This window comes from Schistocerca serialis, chromosome 9, assembly GCF_023864345.2.
Source record: "Schistocerca serialis cubense isolate TAMUIC-IGC-003099 chromosome 9, iqSchSeri2.2, whole genome shotgun sequence".
NCBI lineage: Eukaryota > Metazoa > Arthropoda > Insecta > Orthoptera > Acrididae > Schistocerca > Schistocerca serialis.
Genome location: NC_064646.1, coordinates 344,545,274 through 344,564,112, shown reverse-complemented (window position 1 = coordinate 344,564,112; position 18,839 = coordinate 344,545,274). Strand labels below are relative to the sequence as shown.

Genomic DNA, 18,839 nt, shown 5'->3' with positions numbered 1-18,839 from the left:
AAGCCACTGAGAGCAAGAAGATTCACCTAGCAATGGTTGGCACTACACTGTTGTCTGGTGGCACATGGATTAGGAAGATAGGTTGGGGAAGACTACAACTGCTCTGCAGCCACATTTGCGTTATTGTGTATCTCGAGATATGAGGATATTATTCTAGTGTTAAACAGCTCTGTATGTGCTGTAATGAAGGGTCTTATATTATATTCCTGCAGTGAAATGTAGGTGGTTGTAGAATATTCCTACAGATATTCGGTACATCTGATTCTTGAAACTTTGTAAGTATACTTTCTTGGGATGATTTCCATTTATCGTCAAGAATAAACCAGTTCAGTTCTTTCAACATTCCTTCCCACAAGTCAGAGAAACCTGTGACCATGCATACTGCCCTTCTCTGTATATGTTCAATATCCCTGTTAGTTCTATTTGATATGGGTCCCATACACTTGAGCAATTTTTTAAGATGGGTCATATGAGTGGTTTTTAAGAAATTTCCCTTGTAGATTGATTACATTTCCCTAGTATTCCACCAATAAACTTAAGTTTGCTACCTGCTCTCCACATGATTGCGCCTAAGTAATTTTTCTATTTCATCTCCTTACTAAGCATTACACTCGAGTATTTGTATATATTTACTGATTCCATTGTGAATCACTGATATTATAGTCATAGGATACTACATTTATTCTTTTTCTGAAGTGCAGAATTTTACATTTTTGAATATTTACAGCAAGTTGACAATTTCAGCATCACTTTGAGATCTTATGAAGGTCTGGCAGCAGCTTCATTCACACTGTACTTCATTGTAGTAACTGCACCATCTGGGAAAAATCTGAAGTTAATCTTAATATTGTCTACAACATGAACAGCAAGTGTCCCAAGACACTTCCCTAGAGTACACCCAAAGTCGCTTCTACAGCTGTCGATTAGTCTCCGTCCAATGTAACTTGTTGCATATGCCCTACACAAAAATCCTAAACGCAGTCACAAATTTCGCTTGATACCCCATATGATTGTACTTTTTATAATAAGTATAGTTGTGGTACCATGTCAAATGTTTTTCGGAAATAGAGAAAAATTGCAGCTACTTGACAACCTTGATCCATGGCATTCAGTAAGTATGCCATGTGTAAATTCTAACCCTTTTTCCAATGGTCTTTCGTCACAACGATCTTCAAAATTATAATATTCATTTTCTAATGTGGATAAAATCTGACCATTTAACATTGTTCTAGAATCTAGTCTACATATTCTTTTCACATTTCTTTAATTTATCGAATGGAACTACAAATAGCTTACGCAGTTTAGCTAGATGTGCGCTAAAATCTTTTGTTTCATCGCACTTGACTCGAAAATCACGCACGTAATTATTCCTCATTTCTTTAACTTATTGCACGTCACCAGAAGTTCACAAATTTGCTATCAGACTTGCTGCTTTCGCGTCATCCTTTTGTCATTCTGCGTACGATGCCTTTTGTTCACGTGGTGTTGCCTGTGGCACTGTCACACGTTCGCACATAATATCTTCAAGTTCTTATGAAAGAAGCACTGTAGGGATGTATCATACTACACAATCATTATGTCCTTCAAGTTTATTAATAATCACTTTATAATCGCCATTTCATGTTCTTATGGAAAGTTTGTATAACTTTACGGGCATACTTTGAATTTTTCAGTCTTCTTTAATCATGTATTTTCCAATTTCTTATGGCTTGGCCCATAACCTATAGCAGACGTATTAAGTTTCACCAACAGAGTTCCACTTGCAAACTATTTATTTACAGGGTATGGATTATTCAGTAACTAAACGAATTACAAAGAGGGTTTTATATAAAAATCAAGGATATTTTAAAATATCATGGCACAGCAGTTTACTGCAAATCGAGAAGCATTTTTCTTGTTATTACAACAGCCATAAATAAAGATATATATAAAAAATGGCTGGTTGCTATATTTCTACACGTAATTTAATCCACGTAGTTCAACCACCAATATCTTTGATAAGTTAATGTCAAAGTTTTTATATTTCAATGTTAATTGATGTTTCTTATTATAAAAACTTCTTCTAAAATTTTTACTACACTATATCTTTCTTACAGCTCCGCCTCATTGATGTAGTGGCCCTTAAAGTGTGGTGTTTATGTTATAACTATTTAGTAGCCGTAATTGCAAAATTGTTGTTGCGAAAGAGAATAGTTTTATCTTCGATCTACTTACATATTGTCAGGATTTGGGCGAATGTCCTCAGACGTGTGTACCACTTGCATGACATTTGATGCACTATCAAGTAACAAAAAGTTTTCTAGGATCGTATCGATAGATCCCAGAGAATACTGATCGATCCACAATGTTTACGAAGTACTCTGAAATGTTTCTACCAGGAAATACTCTGCGCATAGGATATGACATGTTGGCAATGATAGAGCGCGCTAAACCAAAGACTGTCAACGCCCTGTATTTGTTTAGGTTGTAACAAGAGTGAGTGTGTGTAAGTGTTGTGATAGTAGTGTTGGTTGATACAAAGTAGTATATTATGTCGAACGAATCAGTGAAAACAGTAAGTCAATCAGTTATAGTGCTTGCATGGCGATAAATTCATTTTTGAGTGGATTTCTGTACACTAATGATTGCATTTCCGTTTTATAGTTCGCAAGTATCGAAACGCCGGGATATGTAGGATTCGCAAATTTGCCAAATCAAGTGCATCGTAAGTCAGTGAAGAAAGGATTTGAATTTACGTTGATGGTGGTAGGTGAATCTGGTTTAGGCAAGTCAACTCTCGTTAACAGTCTGTTTTTGACAGATTTGTATCCAGAACGAATTGTACCAGATGCTGTCGGTGAGTAACTTTCCATCATAAGCAGTGAGTAAGGGAGATAGATGACTCCTTTAATGTAAATGTAATACATACATCTTAACTTGATAACACCTTATTTGCGCTTTCAATACCACGAAGAACATATATCTTCCACGAGAAGTTTGTGAAGTTCTGAACTACGGGAGGATTATTAACCGTAACAACCGAAAAAACCAAATCTTTTTTTAAAACTGATTAACACTGTTTTCATTGCAATGGGGGCAACATCAAATGACTGCACTATCATCAGGTTGAGACCACATTTGAGAGCATGAAACACTTTCCTTAGGGGGATTTATAAAATCAGTAGTAACTGACAGTATCTCTATTCATTCAAGATATCTGCCATGAAGTACTACAGTTTTATAAGTCCATAGAAGAAAATGGTGATTCAGTGGTTTCTTTGGGAACACTGATAAAACAACTATCACACAGTGTGGTTAGTCGCTATCTGACATAGTGCCCTACAAAAAGATAAATAGTGTGCATCACTGAAGTAAAATAAAGTTGTGATAATTCCCTGATGGGAGTGTGTAGTTGACTTTCGTGTATTTTAATCTACCAGTATCATCACGAATGTTAGATAATGAACATGAGTGCCAATTGGATCCCCTAAATTGCTTTGGTCTGTAGTGAATTGCTCCAGGCTTAGCTGTGATGCATTAGAGGATTTTGTTTTGAACTAATATGATGCTGCAAAACAAATCAAAAGGATGATGTATCCACCAATGTCAATCGAGTATTGAACCAAAAGTATGAAACTATATAAGCAGAGGGTTCAATATTTAGAAATGTATTAAGACTGTAGTTACAGCTTTCGTAAGATATTGAACTATATAGGTATGTTGGTATATCATCTATCCATTCATGGTGATAACTGTCATAAAGATATTAGAGGTGCAAATACTGGTCTGCTTATTTCAGTAGTGATAGCTCGAATTTTCGAGGTTAAATTTTGTAGCTGTTTCTGCCAGTTTTGGTGTTAAAAGACTGGATGCAAGTGCCATAGTGTGTGCTAAGAGACTTGTAACTTTTTCCTGTCATGTACGGCAATGTCTTTGTTGCATGCACACTTCAACCTTCTGATTTCTGGGTCCCAAGTAGTGCTTAGCTGTAGGCCACAGTGTTTATCGAATGTTTTGTCACTCATTTTTATTTTGATTTCTTCTTTTATGATGTTTTAGAATAAATAATTTAGAAATTACAGATGTCACATCGACTGCAATATGGTGTCTGTGTACTGGAGCTTGCTCCGCTGCTTCTAATTTCTCTGGGTACTGCGAGTGAAAACATCTCTCATTCTCTACACAGTGATGTTCTATAGTGCATACAGTCTGTCCAACATAAACTTGTCCACACCCACACAGTATTTTATATACTCCTGGCATTCTGAGGCCTACATGGTCATTCATAGGCCTCACAAGTTGTTGAATAGATGCTGGAGCCCTGAAGTCTGAGTCAGTATTGTGCCTCTTTACGAGCTGGCTAATCTCTCCTGTTACTGAGCCACAGAACGGCAAAAATGTGGGGGCATTCTACTTATGTGTCTTCATAAAGATGGGTTGCAAAATATGGCTGTTGTTGTAGCTGTTTTCCTTGAATTCTCCCCATACATGGCTCAGTTACTTTGGCAGGTTGCAGCATATTAGACAGCTTCACTCAACATGCCTGGGTCCGCAGAACAGAACATTTCTGCGGTGGATGGTGGTAGCTGCCAGCGTAGATATGGATGGGATTTTGGTAAACACTGTGGCTGAGACACCCATTTGTTTTACAGCAGACAAGGATCTCAAGGATCAGTAAGGACCTCTCTCTCTCTCCATTGTGATCTTGAGGGTTGTCATTGATATTGGTGATATGATCCAAGAATTCTCCCAACTTTTAAAGTCCATAAGATCAGACAGTGAATGTGTCATCAGCATAATGATAAAATTAACTAAGCTTTGTAGGAGCCTTGTGTAGGGCAATGCCCTCAAAATAGGGTGGCTTTAACAGGAAATACAGAAGTTTCCGATTCCACCTGTCTGCTTTGACACCTGATGTCACAAATATGGTGGAAACGACAATACACTACGACTCCAATATGGCGCCTATGATGTCATTATGTAAACATGACAACAAACATGAAAATACATTGAAAAACCAACACACACACATTCTACAAAAACCTAATGAAACTAACAGGACAAGCGTGGGAAATGGGGGTTTTTGGGTGGGGACAAAGTAAATGTAAACAAATGTAGACACACACCACCATACGAAACCACACAAAATGAGGAAAAAAACCACCAACACAAAACTCCCATAAACACAATATCCTCTGGAATCGGACTCTTCCCTTGACATGTATAGTTCAACAGCAACTCCTGATACCGGAACACCCACAACCACACATTGGAAATGAACACTTTCCTCGACCTACATAGCTCAACAGCAATTCCCGATATCAGAACACCCACAGCCACAACCACAAATTGGGATCAAAGAGTTCACTTCTCCCACATAGGTCAACAGCAACTTCCAATACCAAAAAACCCACAGATATGACCACAACTTTGAATCTAAAACTTCCCTTCAACTACATACCTACAAACCAACATACAATACCAAATCATCAATACAACAAACCACACAACTCAGAACCACCCCACTAGCCACAACACCACACAACAAATACACTAAAAACAAGAAAAATAAAACAAACACACACACACACACACACACCAGTGAAAAAATACACAATCAAAAGAAAGACCCAACCCACCCACACCCCAACCCAACCTCCCCCCTCACCCCAAACTAAAATACCCGTAAACAAAAAACAAATGCAAAATAAAAAATCTCAATCTCACGTTACAACTCAACAAAAATTGCAGCAAAATAGATCCTCCACAACTAAATCACAAACCAACACACTCCCCCTCGCAAACACTACAAACAACTAACCCCCCCCCTCCCCGCGAGCCGCAGCCATCCACCCAAACCACCCTAACTAACCACCTGTACATCTTACTGATAGCCCCCACCCCAAAATAAATAAAAAAAAAAATATAATAAACCCCTCAGGGACGCTCTACCACGAACAATACTCATTTAAATGAGACTGAAGGTTATAAGAGCACCCCTTCCTCTCCCAAGAACTGACTTAATGGCCCCCCACATCTCCTCTATAGCATTCGTACAAGCCCCCATCTCATAATTTTTAAACTCTAAACTATGGGTCACAAGTAAATGATTGTACCCCCCTCACACCCAACCCCCTATATGAAGAAAAAGCATCAGAAACTACAGTAAAACTCGGTTCTATAAACTCCTCAATTAACCTCACTAATTCCCTTTTAGTCAGCCCCTTCATAACCCTAAAAACACATTCTGAACACCAACCCCCTGGTACAGCAGCCTCCCACACCCAGAGACCAACCACAGACGTAGCCCTCCCATACTTCCTTTCCCCCAAACTGTGACTCATCCACCTCCACCACAACCCCAGGCCCACCCAACTTCCCCCTGTACTTAATCAACTCAGAACATACTTCACGACAAAACAAAAACCAGTCAAGCACACTCCTCTCACTCACGCCAGTCTCATGGGCGCAAAAACTGAGAGAGGATTTATAACAAAAGTAATATGTCAACAACACAATCTCGCACATGCCCAACCTAGACTTCTCGAACCAGGAACCGCAACATATGGAGTGCCATAGGTTATCCCTACGGCACCGCCACATATAACTGTCCCTGGTCCAAGATGGTGGAACTTTTGCCAATGTCATTTTATGCCCACAAACAGCGCACTTCACCACCTCCGCAATCAACCCAAACAGCTTCAGAAATTTTATCAACTCCAATGGAGTCGCACCCTTCATAGCATGCCAGCGCACACTATTAATTTTATCTGTCATATCCATACCTAACAAGAGCAGCAACAAATTAATTTACTCAAATTAACACACAACCTATGGTGAACAGCACTACAATAACTTTCACACAAAAACACTAAATCGTTAACTCACTGAAACCAATTCCACTCCACACACAGCCAAAACGAGAACCAGCCAGAAGAAGCAGTAACACCAAACTGAACCCAATACACCACACCACGAAACCCCTAAACACTACCAGAGGGCACCACAAACAGCAACACGACCTACAAACATGTCACCCTCAGAAACTCCACGCTGTCGTGACCTCGCACACAACAGCCGTCTTACCTCACGGGTCAACACCGATGGGTGGGGTCGGATGCTTTGGTCAACCCCTTTAACAAGAACTAATGGGCTTCCCATCTGATTAAGATATCCTCCATCCCACAAAAAAATATGACGACATTGTCAGGACTTGCTTAAATATATCAACAGAGGTGTCATCAAGTAACTGGGAGAGCAGATCTATAGAATATTTGATGAGAATTCACATGAATAATAGCACTACATCAAAGCTTATGATCATATCTCCTTCTCCAAGATGCAAGCATTTAATTCAGCTGATGAAGTTGGTTGGTTGTATTCATGATGTGGTGCACATCGTGACCAATGTTCAGAATAAGGAGGTTGGCCACATGTTTTGCAAGTCTGTAAGTCAGTAGTCCAATTTTTCTTTCGATGGGCTGTAGGGGTGTTGTTTTCTTGTGAACCTTTGGAAGACCACAAAATGTAGGTGATTGTGGTTCCCAAGAGAGAAGTTTTTTAGTGAGAGTCTCTTCCAGTGAAAACTGCTTGAGAAGTTCCAACATCTTTCTCAACATTCTGGATGTTGGGTCTCTCAATAATTTTTATATGTCTCTTCCTCCAGCATCAACTGAATATTTGCATCATAGTTGGCTTGTTCCGTAATGATGACTACATTCCCCTTGTCAGCTGGCAGGACTATGACGAGAGGATCATTGCAAAGTTTGTGAAGACCATTAAACCCAGCTCTTGTCACATTTTAGGTTGGTAGCTGGGATTTTGAGAGAAAACGGCTTGTTTCTCAACAAACTTCATGTTCCACACAACTTATTGTGTCAACAAAAGGGATACTCCATAGTTATGGTGCAAAACTGAGTCCATTTCTAAGAGCTGACATGGCACCTGTTTCAATGTTTCTCATCGTCTCTTTGATAATGATGCGTCGTGTTCTACATTCTGCCCCATGCGGTCGCTGCGAAAATTGGCTGAATTTCCCTTTCTGTCTCTCCACGGTTTTGCTCTGTAATGACCTCTTTTTGTGCCACTGTGCCTGCATCATTACAGTCTGAATTCAAAGTGACTCTGTCAGCTGCGGTTGGACAGCCATCAGCCTGCGGCCCTTTGTTTCCATCTATTTTCTGGTGTGATGAATCCTCTCTCACAGCAGGGCAAAGCTGGCACCACAAAAAATTCTCCTGGCACCAGCATTGTTGGTATGGTGGCTCGTGACAGCAAAAGGTGGAATCATCATCTCTTCACACAGTGTAGTAGGAGGGCTAAGGAGATTAATAAATTTGCCTTCTTAAAATGCAGCTTCCCTAAATATTTAATGCTGCACCACATTTCGTCGCCATGGTGGAAACTAATGGCCTCCCACCTGTGGCTGATGGAGTCACTCTCAGCTTTGGATTGGGAATAGATTGATGCAGCCACAGTAGTACAACAGATATCATTACAGTGTAAAACCACAGAGAGACAGAAAGGGAAATTGGGCCAGCTTTTGCAGTGACAGCATGTAAAACAACAGAGCGCATCATTATCTACATAGCGGTGAGAAATATCAACATGGGTGCCATGTCAGCTCTTAAGAAGGGACTCGCTAATTTTACACCCTAACTATGGAGTAGCCCTTTCGCTGACACAATACATTGTGTGGAACATGCAGTTCGCAAGATGCCCTGTGAAACTGCAGAGAAAATTTATCAAGAAACAAGCTGCTTTCTCTCGAAATCCAAGCTGCCAGCCTTGAACGCGACTAGAGCTGAGCGCAATGGTCTTCGCAGATTCCATGATTCTCTCGTCATAGTCCTACTAGATGACAAGGGCAATGCACCGACATCATGGAATGATCTGACTACTATGTGAAGATTCGAATGGTGATGGAGGACGAGACATAACAAAATTATTGATCGAACCACCATCTAGAACACTGAGTAAGTTGTTCGAGCTTCCCAAGCAGCATTCACTGGAAGAGAATGCCATTAAAAATGTTCTCTTTTGGGCATCACGACCATATACATTGTATAGCCTCCCAAAAGTTCACAAGATGAACACAACCCTATTCCCATCGTAAGCACCATTTACCACCAACTTACAAAGTCATGAAACATGTGGCCAGCCTCCTTACTCCAGACATTTGTCTCTGTGTGCACCACATCAAGAATATGACAGATTTCATCAGTTGAATTAAATGCTTGTGTCATGCAGGTTCCCATCTAAGATTGTATAGATCTGCTCTCTCAGTTACTTGACGAGATGGTTGTGAATTTATTTAAGCACACACAACAGCACCATATATTTTTGTATGGTGGAGAAAATCTGAACCATATGGACAGTGTTGCAATGGGAATCTCAGGAGCTCCTGTTGTAACCAACCTGTTTATGAAGTACTTTGGGGACAGTGCCCTGGACATAGCTCCTGCGAAGCCTAGTTGCTTTTATCATTATGTTTACAACACAATCATTGGGTAAAGGGCTCGAATAGGCCAGGGACATACTTGTCATGAAGGAATGTTGCCAGCACTTGCCATGAGGTATGATGCGAACAAAGGACGGTTTTCCAGCTCTTTGTGTTATGCAGCCAATGAGAGAGCAGCAGGCAGATGACATGTTTTAAAGATAGTACATTCGGAATTAACAAGGATTATAGATTTAATTGCTCCTTTTATGAATCACAGCTGTTTAAATCATGCTAGTATCTGTAGACCAAGGACAACATTGCAGCCAGTGATATATTCGAAAAAGCAGTGAAATGAAACTTCCTGGCAAATTAAAGCTGTGTGGCGGACAAAGACTCGAACTCAGGACCATTGCCTTTTGCAGGCAAGTGCTCTGCTGTTTGAGCTTCCAAAGCACGACTCATGACCTGTCTTCACAGCTTCAATTCTGCCAATACGTCATTTCTTACCTTCCAAACGCCACAGAAGCTCTTTTGTGCACAAGAGCTTCTGTGAAATTTGGAAGGGGATGAGGTACTGACAGAATTGAAGCTGTGAGGACAGGTCCTGAGTCGTGCTGGGGTTGCTCAGTTGGTAGAGCACTTGCCCATGAAAGACAAAGGTCCTGAGTTCGAGTCTCAGTCCGGCACACAGTTTTAATCTGCCAGGAAGTTTCATATCAGCGTACACTCCGCTGCACAGTGAAAATCTCATTCTGGAAATAGTGAAATATTTCTGTGCTGTGTGTTATTACACAGTCGATCTGCACGAGCACACTGAATAAGTGGATCATTGTTTATTAATGTACCAAACATGTGACTCTGCTATTGATAAACATTAAGCCACCTACCTTTCTCCATGACTGAATTAAAATGTTGGTCCACTTACTCAACGTGACAGCTTTTGCTGTGCTTCCAGATGATTCCATCCATACAAACCCTCGACCCTTTAAGAGTCATCTCACCACCACATTTGGTACTTTATGTCTCTGCAATTAATCTATGAGAGATGCACCAGTGGACGACATCACCGTGCCGAACTAAATCACTTAAATCAGTCCACTTTATAGCACTTGCTGCCATAATCACAAAATATTTCTCTTGAAACTCGCTGATACAGCAAACAAGCCAATGGTTTCAATTTTGGCACTAGAAATACGTTGTCTCTGTTCTCACCTCTCATTGTTTGTCAAAGAATTGACCCATTCAATATGGAAAACTGACACATTACCAACTTATGAATTGTAGGTAAGCACCATCATGGCTACTGCTGGCCCTGATCTAGACTTTAGACCATTTGTTTTCTTGTCTCATGGACTTGAAAATTCAGGAGAATTTTTGGACCACTTCTGATGGTGCCTTACCATTCCTTGACATCCTTGCCCACCAAAAACACAAATGGAAATTCAGCCACAGTGTTTATCAAAGACCTACCCACATGGAATGATATCAGCGTGCTAACAGCCATGACCATCCATCACAGAAACGTTCTCTTCTGAGGATCAGGATGCATCAAATGGAAGCAGTCTCAGATGCTGAGTAAACAGCTACAGCAACTACTGATTTCGGAAGCCATTCCTGAAGACACATAAGCACAATGCACCCGAGGAGGCACGAAGCGGCTTCTTTTTTTGCTGTTTTGTGGCTCAGTAACAGGAAGGATTAGCTGGGTCATGTATGGACTTGATGTTCAGGACTCCAGCAACAATTTGACAACTAGCAAGGCCTCAGAATGTCAGGAGTATGTAAAATACTGTGTGTGCATTTGGACATTTGTAGGTCAGATAGACTGTGTTTACTATTGAACAGCACTTTGTTGATTACGAGGGACTTTTTTTGCCTTTGGTACCCTGAGAAATCGATAGCAGAGCATGCTCTAGAAAACAAACATTGTATTGCACTCAATGAGACGTCTGTTACTTTGCGGACTAATAGTTTCTGAATAGTGTCATAAAAGAAGGCATTGAGATAAAAGATTGTGACAATGCCCTCAATAAAGACAGTGGCCTGCAGTTAAGCATAGCTTGGAACTCTGCTGTTGGAAGGTTAAAGTAGGAGTGCAACAGAAATGGTGCCACATATGGTGCTGGAGTGAGCACCAATGGCGTCAAAGGAGGCAGCGCAGCTGTGTAAGGACAGCAGCAGCAAGCAGAAGACAGTCACCACTTGAGAATGGCCGAGGAGTACTCAACTGAAAGCTCATAAATCTTAAACAACTTAACAAAGCTGGAATCTCAAGGCAATTTTATCAGTATATATCACCTTAAAACCATGCATTCACAGATCATCATCTCAGTTAACATATTCACACAGAAGGATTGTGTGCTGGACTGGCATATGTGATACACTACTATATTAAGATGAGAAGTTGTGCTAGTAAAACCTGTTAGTGTATACGTTTCCTTCTTATTTACATATTCCTCCTTTGACCACCCAGCACAGCAGTATAGGACATACAAGATGTTGTTGTTGTTGTTGTTGTTGTGGTCTTCAGTCCTGAGACTGGTTTGATGCAGCTCTCCATGCTACTCTATCCTGTGCAAGCTTTTTCATCTCCCAGTACCTACTGCAACCTACATCCTTCTGAATCTGCTTAGTGTATTCATCTCTTGGTCTCCCTCTACGATTTTTACCCTCCACGCTGCCCTCCAATACTAAATTGGTGATACCTTGATGCCTCAGAACATGTCCTACCAACCGATCCCTTCTTCTGGTCAAGTTGTGCCACAAACTTCTCTTCTCCCCAATCCTATTCAATACTTCCTCATTAGTTATGTGATCTACCCATCTAATCTTCAGCATTCTTCTGTAGCACCACATTTCGAAAGCTTCTATTCTCTTCTTGTCCAAACTATTTATCGTCCATGTTTCACTTCCATACATGGCTACACTCCATACGAATACTTTCAGAAATGACTTCCTGACACTTAAATCTATACTGGATGTTAACAAATTTCTCTTCTTCAGAAACGCTTTCCTTGCCATTGCCAGCCTACATTTTATATCCTCTCTACTTCGACCATCATCAGTTATTTTGCTCCCCAAATAGCAAAACTCCTTTACTACTTTAAGTGCCTCATTTCCTAATCTAATTCCCTCAGCATCACCCGACTTAATTAGACTACATTCCATTATCCTTGTTTTGCTTTTGTTGATGTTCATCTTATATCCTCCTTTCAAGACACTGTCCATTCCATTCAACTGCTCTTCCAAGTCCTTTGCTGTCTCTGACAGAATTACAATGTCATCGGCGAACCTCAAAGTTTTTATTTCTTCTCCATGAATTTTAATACCTACTCCGAATTTTTCTTTTGTTTCCTACATTACAGATATAATATATTCAGGTAAATATATAAAACATATGCTAGCTTGCATTGGATAAGGCAGGGACGGAGTAGGAAATTGGCCATGGCCTTTGCTCTGGAATCATCCCAGTATTCATCTTAGCAATTTGGGGAACTATGGAAAACTTAGGTAAGGACGGTCAGATAAGAGTTCGAGCCCCAAACTCCCAAATTTTGATCCAGTAGATTAACACTATGCCATCTCGCTTGGTATACAGTTTGGTGGGAAAACATAAATAGAACCAGAGTACTGCCAAGGAGGTGTGATAGGACCACCATTTTTACATATAAATGATATAGCAGAAAGTGTCAGATGCTCTTTAGGACTATTTATAGACTTTTCAGTTGTCTGTAACAAAGTAGCAACACCAGAAGACAGTATCAATTTGCAGAATGACCTGCAGACAATTGATGAATGGTGCAGGCTCTGGCATTTGCCCCTGAACATAAATAAATGGAATATTGTGCCTACATAGGAAAACAAGCCACTACTATCTAGGAATAACTATACAGAGTGACCTTAAGTGTAATGACCATGTAAAGCAAATAGTAAGAAAAGCAGATGCCAGACTGAGATTCATAGAAAGAATCTTAAGGAAATGGACCTCATCCACAGAGGAAGAGGGTTACAAGGTGATTATTCAATTGGTTCTTAAGTACTATTGATCAGTATGGGATCCTTACCAAGGAGGACTGATGAGAGAGAGAGAGAGAGAGAGAGAGAGAGAGAGAGAGAGAGAGAGAGAGGAGATCTAATGAAGAAGAGCAATGTGTTTCATCATGGGTCACTTAGTGCATGAGCGTTTCTGAGGTAATCAACAAATTCCATTGGCAGACATTACGTGAGAGGCGTTATGCATCATGGAGAGGTTTGCTATTAAAATTTCAAGAGTGCACTGCCCGGGAAGAATTGGACGACATATTATTCTCCCTAGATACTTTTTGTGTAATGACCCCGATAAGAAAATTCGAGAAATTAGAACCAATACAGAGGCTTACTGACAGTCACTGTTCCCTGTGCCATCGTGATGTAGGAGGTTAGGGGGATCAGTTAGTGATGCCAGTTTTATCTTCCGCCACATATCATTGGGTGGCTTGTGGGGTACAATGAAGATGTGGAACCACATGTATTTACTTGACAATTAGCTTACATCAAGCACAAGAAGCATGTATTAGAGAAGGATTTAACATATTTCATCAAAAAAATATAAGAGGTGTTAGAGATAAAGTTAGTGAACTGCTTATAGATATTGAGTCTGACATTATTGTTATATCGGAGCACCCCTTAAATAATTTGACAATTCAGAGGCTTCCTTTACCAGGATACAGATTAGCTGGTTGTATTTCAAGTATTTCTTTGCGGAGTGGGTAGGGAAAAACCATGTACATAAAAAACAGTATTCCATTTGAGTCCGTAGATGTATCACGGCACTGCACTGAGCAGGTATTTGAATGTTGTGCAGGGGCAGTTGAATTTGGTGAAACTAAACTTCTAATTGTTGTTGTTTATAGGTCCTTTAGCTTTGACTTCAAAGCATTTCTACTCAAGCTATAGAGGGTTTGTTTCACTTCACAGGAAGTACCAAAAATTAGTTATATGTGGTGACTTCAATATTAATTTTGTATATGATTATGCAAGAAAAAGGATGTTGGTTGATCCCCTAAGCTCATATGACCTGATGCAGACTGTATATTTTTCAACCAAGAGGCAGGGGAACAGTAGCACAGCCATAGACAATATTTTTATTCTTTCTTCATTACTAGCTGGGTATTCTGTTAGTAAAAGGGTGAATGACCTTTCAGACCTTGATGCACAAATTTTAACTCTAAAAGGCTTTTGTACTCAAACAAATGTTATGCATAATTACAAACTATGTAGGAAAGTTAATCCAACAGCAATAGAGAGTTTTTTAAACCTTGTCAAGGAATGAGAGTGGCAGGATGTTTATAGTGCTGATAACATAGATGACAAATATAATGCTTTCCTTAACACATTTCTCATGCTCTTTGAGAGTTATTTTCCATTAGAATGTACTAAATGGGGTACTAACAGTAAAATGCAGCCTGGGTTGCTGACTACTGGGATAAGCATATCATTTAGGACAAAACGGGAATTATATCAAAATGTTAGAAATAGTCACAATCAAGCTACTGTAGCCCATTGCAAACAGTGTTGTAAGGTGCTTAAAAATGTTATTAGGAAGGCAAAGAGTATGTTGTACACAAATAGAATAGCTAATTCACAGGATAAATTTAAAACCATATGGTCAATAGTGAAGGGAGTGTCTGCTCAGCAGCACAAGGTTGATGATATAAAGTCAGTTTGTAGTAAAAATATTTCTGTTTCTGATAAGTCAGATATATGTACAGTATGTAAGAATCATTTTCTGAGCATTACTGGTGAATTAAATAAAAATTTTGTTTCTACAGGGAATCACATAACTCTGTTGAAAAATGGCTTTCCGAGATTGATGTCGGAAATGCTCGTATGTGATACAGACAAGGACTCTCATGGATATGATGGACTGCCTAGCAGAATATTAAAGTACTAAGCTGCACGTTTTAGTGCTGTACTTAGCCATATTTGTAATTTTTCCTTTAAAAATGGTCAGTTTCCTGGGCAATTTAAGTACTCACTAGTAAAGCCACTTTATAAAAAGGAATAATGTAGACAGTATTAGACCTGAAAAGACTAAATGCTGCCATTTTGTCTATTAGAATGGTGTCAGAAGTAAATGATCTTACAACACGAAAATTAGTCTACTTTGCATATATTCATTCACTTATGTCATATAGTCTTATATTTTGGTGTAACTCTTCTCATTCTCATAGGATATTTTTGGCTGAGAAACGGGCAGTAACTGGTCTAAGTTCGCGAACCTCTTGTCGACCCCTGTTCACGTCTGGATATTCTGACATTGGCCTCTCAGTATATATATTCTTAAACATAAGTGCCACACAGACAACGCACAGATGACCAAGACCGCCATGGTAAAGCACTGCATCTCACATGGACATGACATGAACTACGATGGCACAAAGGTGTTACAGCAATTGAACACCTTCTGGGGCTGTATCCTCAAAGAGTCAGTGGAGATGCGGCCGGATGACGAACTTTATAAATAAAGACAGTGGTTTCCAGCTAAGCAATGCTTGGGATCCAGCTTTGAGTATGATTAAAACACAACAACAGTCTACATGGAAATCCGCTACTGTCAGGACACCTGAAGAAGAAGAAGAAGAAGAAGAAGCATTGTCACCATGACAGCAGAGTTCTGCAAGCGGCCATGGCCGCGGAAGGACTGCGGCCCATGATCTATCGCGGGGCGCCGCGCTTCCCCCACCACCCAGCCCTGCTCTTCCCCCACCATTGGCCACGGGCCATTTGGAAGCACCCAGACGGAGGCTGTGGGAGAGGGGTGGAGATTAAAGTCGGCATCCATCAGAGATCAATCAGACTCCAAGAACACCTGAAGATGGCAAGAAATCCGCTTGTTGAAATATCGCGCCTTTTGGATGACGCTACCCAGCTGAATACCTGAGAAATTTTCAAGATTTCTGTATGCCTGGAAAACCTCAGATTACATTTATATATTCTTTACTGTCATTTTCTAACAGTATCTGTTTATTCCCAAGAACTATCAACTTTCACTCGGTTAATACTAGGCAGAAATCCAATGTGCATTTGGATTGCACTTCCTTAACTCTTGTGCAGAAAGGTGTGCAGTATACGGCTGCATCCAATTGCAATAAGCTGCCACAAGAATTAAAAAATCGCAGCAGTAATCCTCGCACTTTCAAGTTGAAACTGAAGAGTTTCTTCATGGGTCACCCCTTCTACTCTGTTGAGGAGTTCCTTGAAAAATCAAGCCAATTCCTATGTTATATTGTAGATTGCGTTTACTTAAGCTTATGGCTTGACATTTTTTGGATTGATAAACATTTTATTTCATCTGTTATTACTTCTGTGGTGTAATTTCGTGTACTGACATGTTCCATGTCTTTCAAGATTTGCTACTCAGTTTGGTCCTCCAGAACTAGACGTGTAAATAAATAGATAAACAATAACATTATTAGGACAAGAAATCTTGTTGTATTACACTTCTGAAAAATACACAGGAACACTTGCCAGTTCTACTTCCTCCACTATTATTCTTGTAACAGATTTCCTTCACTGAGGTCGTTTACTGCACTGCATGTGAAACAGAGGAAACAGGAAACCAACAGCAGAAATGTTTGTGTGCAAAGACACACACAGCAAAGTTGGTAACCTGTTAATGGATTAAAAATATACAGAATAATAAATGAAGGCTTGATGTTTCTGGAAGTTAATATATTTTCTTGCATTGTAGAAACATTTCTCAGGAAGTGCTTTTGTTCCTTTTCAGTGCAGAAAGAGGTTATTAACTATATCTGTGTGAATCATGTAGTGATTATTTGAAAAAACTGAATATCATAAATGTCATTAGTATTTTGTTGATAGGTAAATGCATGTTATTTATTTATTTATTTATTCACATAGGAATCATCTTACGGTGATGTAAGATTCGTTGTCATTACAAAGTGAAAATAAATAGCATAAAATATGCTTAGTATATTTTTATGAGAATAGGGTAGGTGGTTGGCCATGGCCTTGCTGGAGGAACCATCATAGCTTTTGCCTGAAATGATTTGGGAAAACAAATAAAAATGGCTGAACAGAGCAAACACTATGCTTCCAAATGTGAGGTCAGTGTCTTGAGAATTGCGGTACCTTATATGTACCTAATGTGCAGTGTTCATGAGTACAACACATGAAGCATACAGCCAATAATCATAGTTTGGTGAGCGTTCATGGTAGTTAAAAAGTACCTCCCTATTAACTGAAGTGTTCAAACCATTACCTTTCAGCAAAACCTACACTTTGGGACGTGTTGCAGATCAAACTATCTCCACAGCCTACATTCCAAAAACTAACATAATGCAAAAGAAGTATTGACAGCATTCTCTTTCTGTTTGTGCATGTATATCATCACATGCCACAGTGTTATTACCTCAGCAGCGAAGCTGACATCTAGTATTGCTAAGTTCATGTGAACTATATTTTTGGCGATGTCCACTTCAGTAATTTACCTAGTTTATTTATTTGTTCATCCTTAGACTATTTGGTGCAACAGTATCAGACGTGTCAGGTACATTACAGAAATGATATATACATAACTAAAACATAAACAAAGTAGGATACGATCTAAAACTGCCTATACAGTAGCGAAGGAGAACTTGTCAGTTGGCGTTGTGAAATAGTGTTACCCAGAAAAGTTGTGATGAACTCCAAGGCATTGTGGAGGATCTCGTGAGGAACAAATCGGGGGTATGAACCTGTGTCTGGAAGCAACATCCAACAATGCTACATAACGTTAAAGTTATAGACACCAGTGCCTGCCATTAGACCACTCCTATGGAAGCAAACATGATTTTGTATGTTGACAGGCTGTAAGCAGAATGTTTTGCAATGTTATTTCTTATTCAGTGGTGTGCAACTGATTGCCATGATCTACAGCGGAGAAGATGGTGCTAGCTGTTGCATAGATAGTCCTTGTCCCTTATGACTACAGTGTTCCGTTGCCTTTGTGGGTGATGAAAACAAGAATTTACATCTGCAGTTTATTTTTATCGTGTGTAAAAAGAAACATTGGAAATTTTAGAGGGTTCGAGGAGAAAGAAAACATGTGAATGGAAACCTGTGTCTGAAACAGACATCCACCGAGCTAACAGAGCATCGCATTCGTAGAAGAGAAGACTTTTTTATGGAGCCGCTAGCTCCACTTCTCCACTGGCCATGGTGACAATCAGTCGTGATCACTGAAAAATGAACAACACTGTGAAATGTTCAGCCTATGATCTGTCAGTGTACAAAGTCATATTTTCTGCTGAAGGGGTGGCCTAATAGCATGTGCCAACGCCTATAACTTCAGCGTTCTGTAGCATTGTTAGATGATGTTTCTACACATGGGTTCGTATCCTTGATTTGTTCTTCCAGAAACCCTCTACACCCCCTC

The 18,839-nt window shown here is 39.9% G+C and overlaps 1 protein-coding gene across 1 annotated transcript in view; it reads left to right on the top strand.

The window, feature by feature from the left end:
• Window positions 1–2,363: 2,363 nt before the first annotated feature.
• LOC126419024 (septin-1) overlaps window positions 2,364–18,839 on the top strand; it is a 60,393-nt gene continuing 43,917 nt past the window's right edge. Inside the window, exons 1-2 of the mRNA XM_050086081.1 lie at window positions 2,364–2,554; window positions 2,644–2,836. Of these exons, the coding sequence (XP_049942038.1) occupies window positions 2,531–2,554; window positions 2,644–2,836 (217 nt within the window). The 5' untranslated portion in view covers window positions 2,364–2,530. The remainder of the gene's footprint in view (window positions 2,555–2,643; window positions 2,837–18,839) is intronic.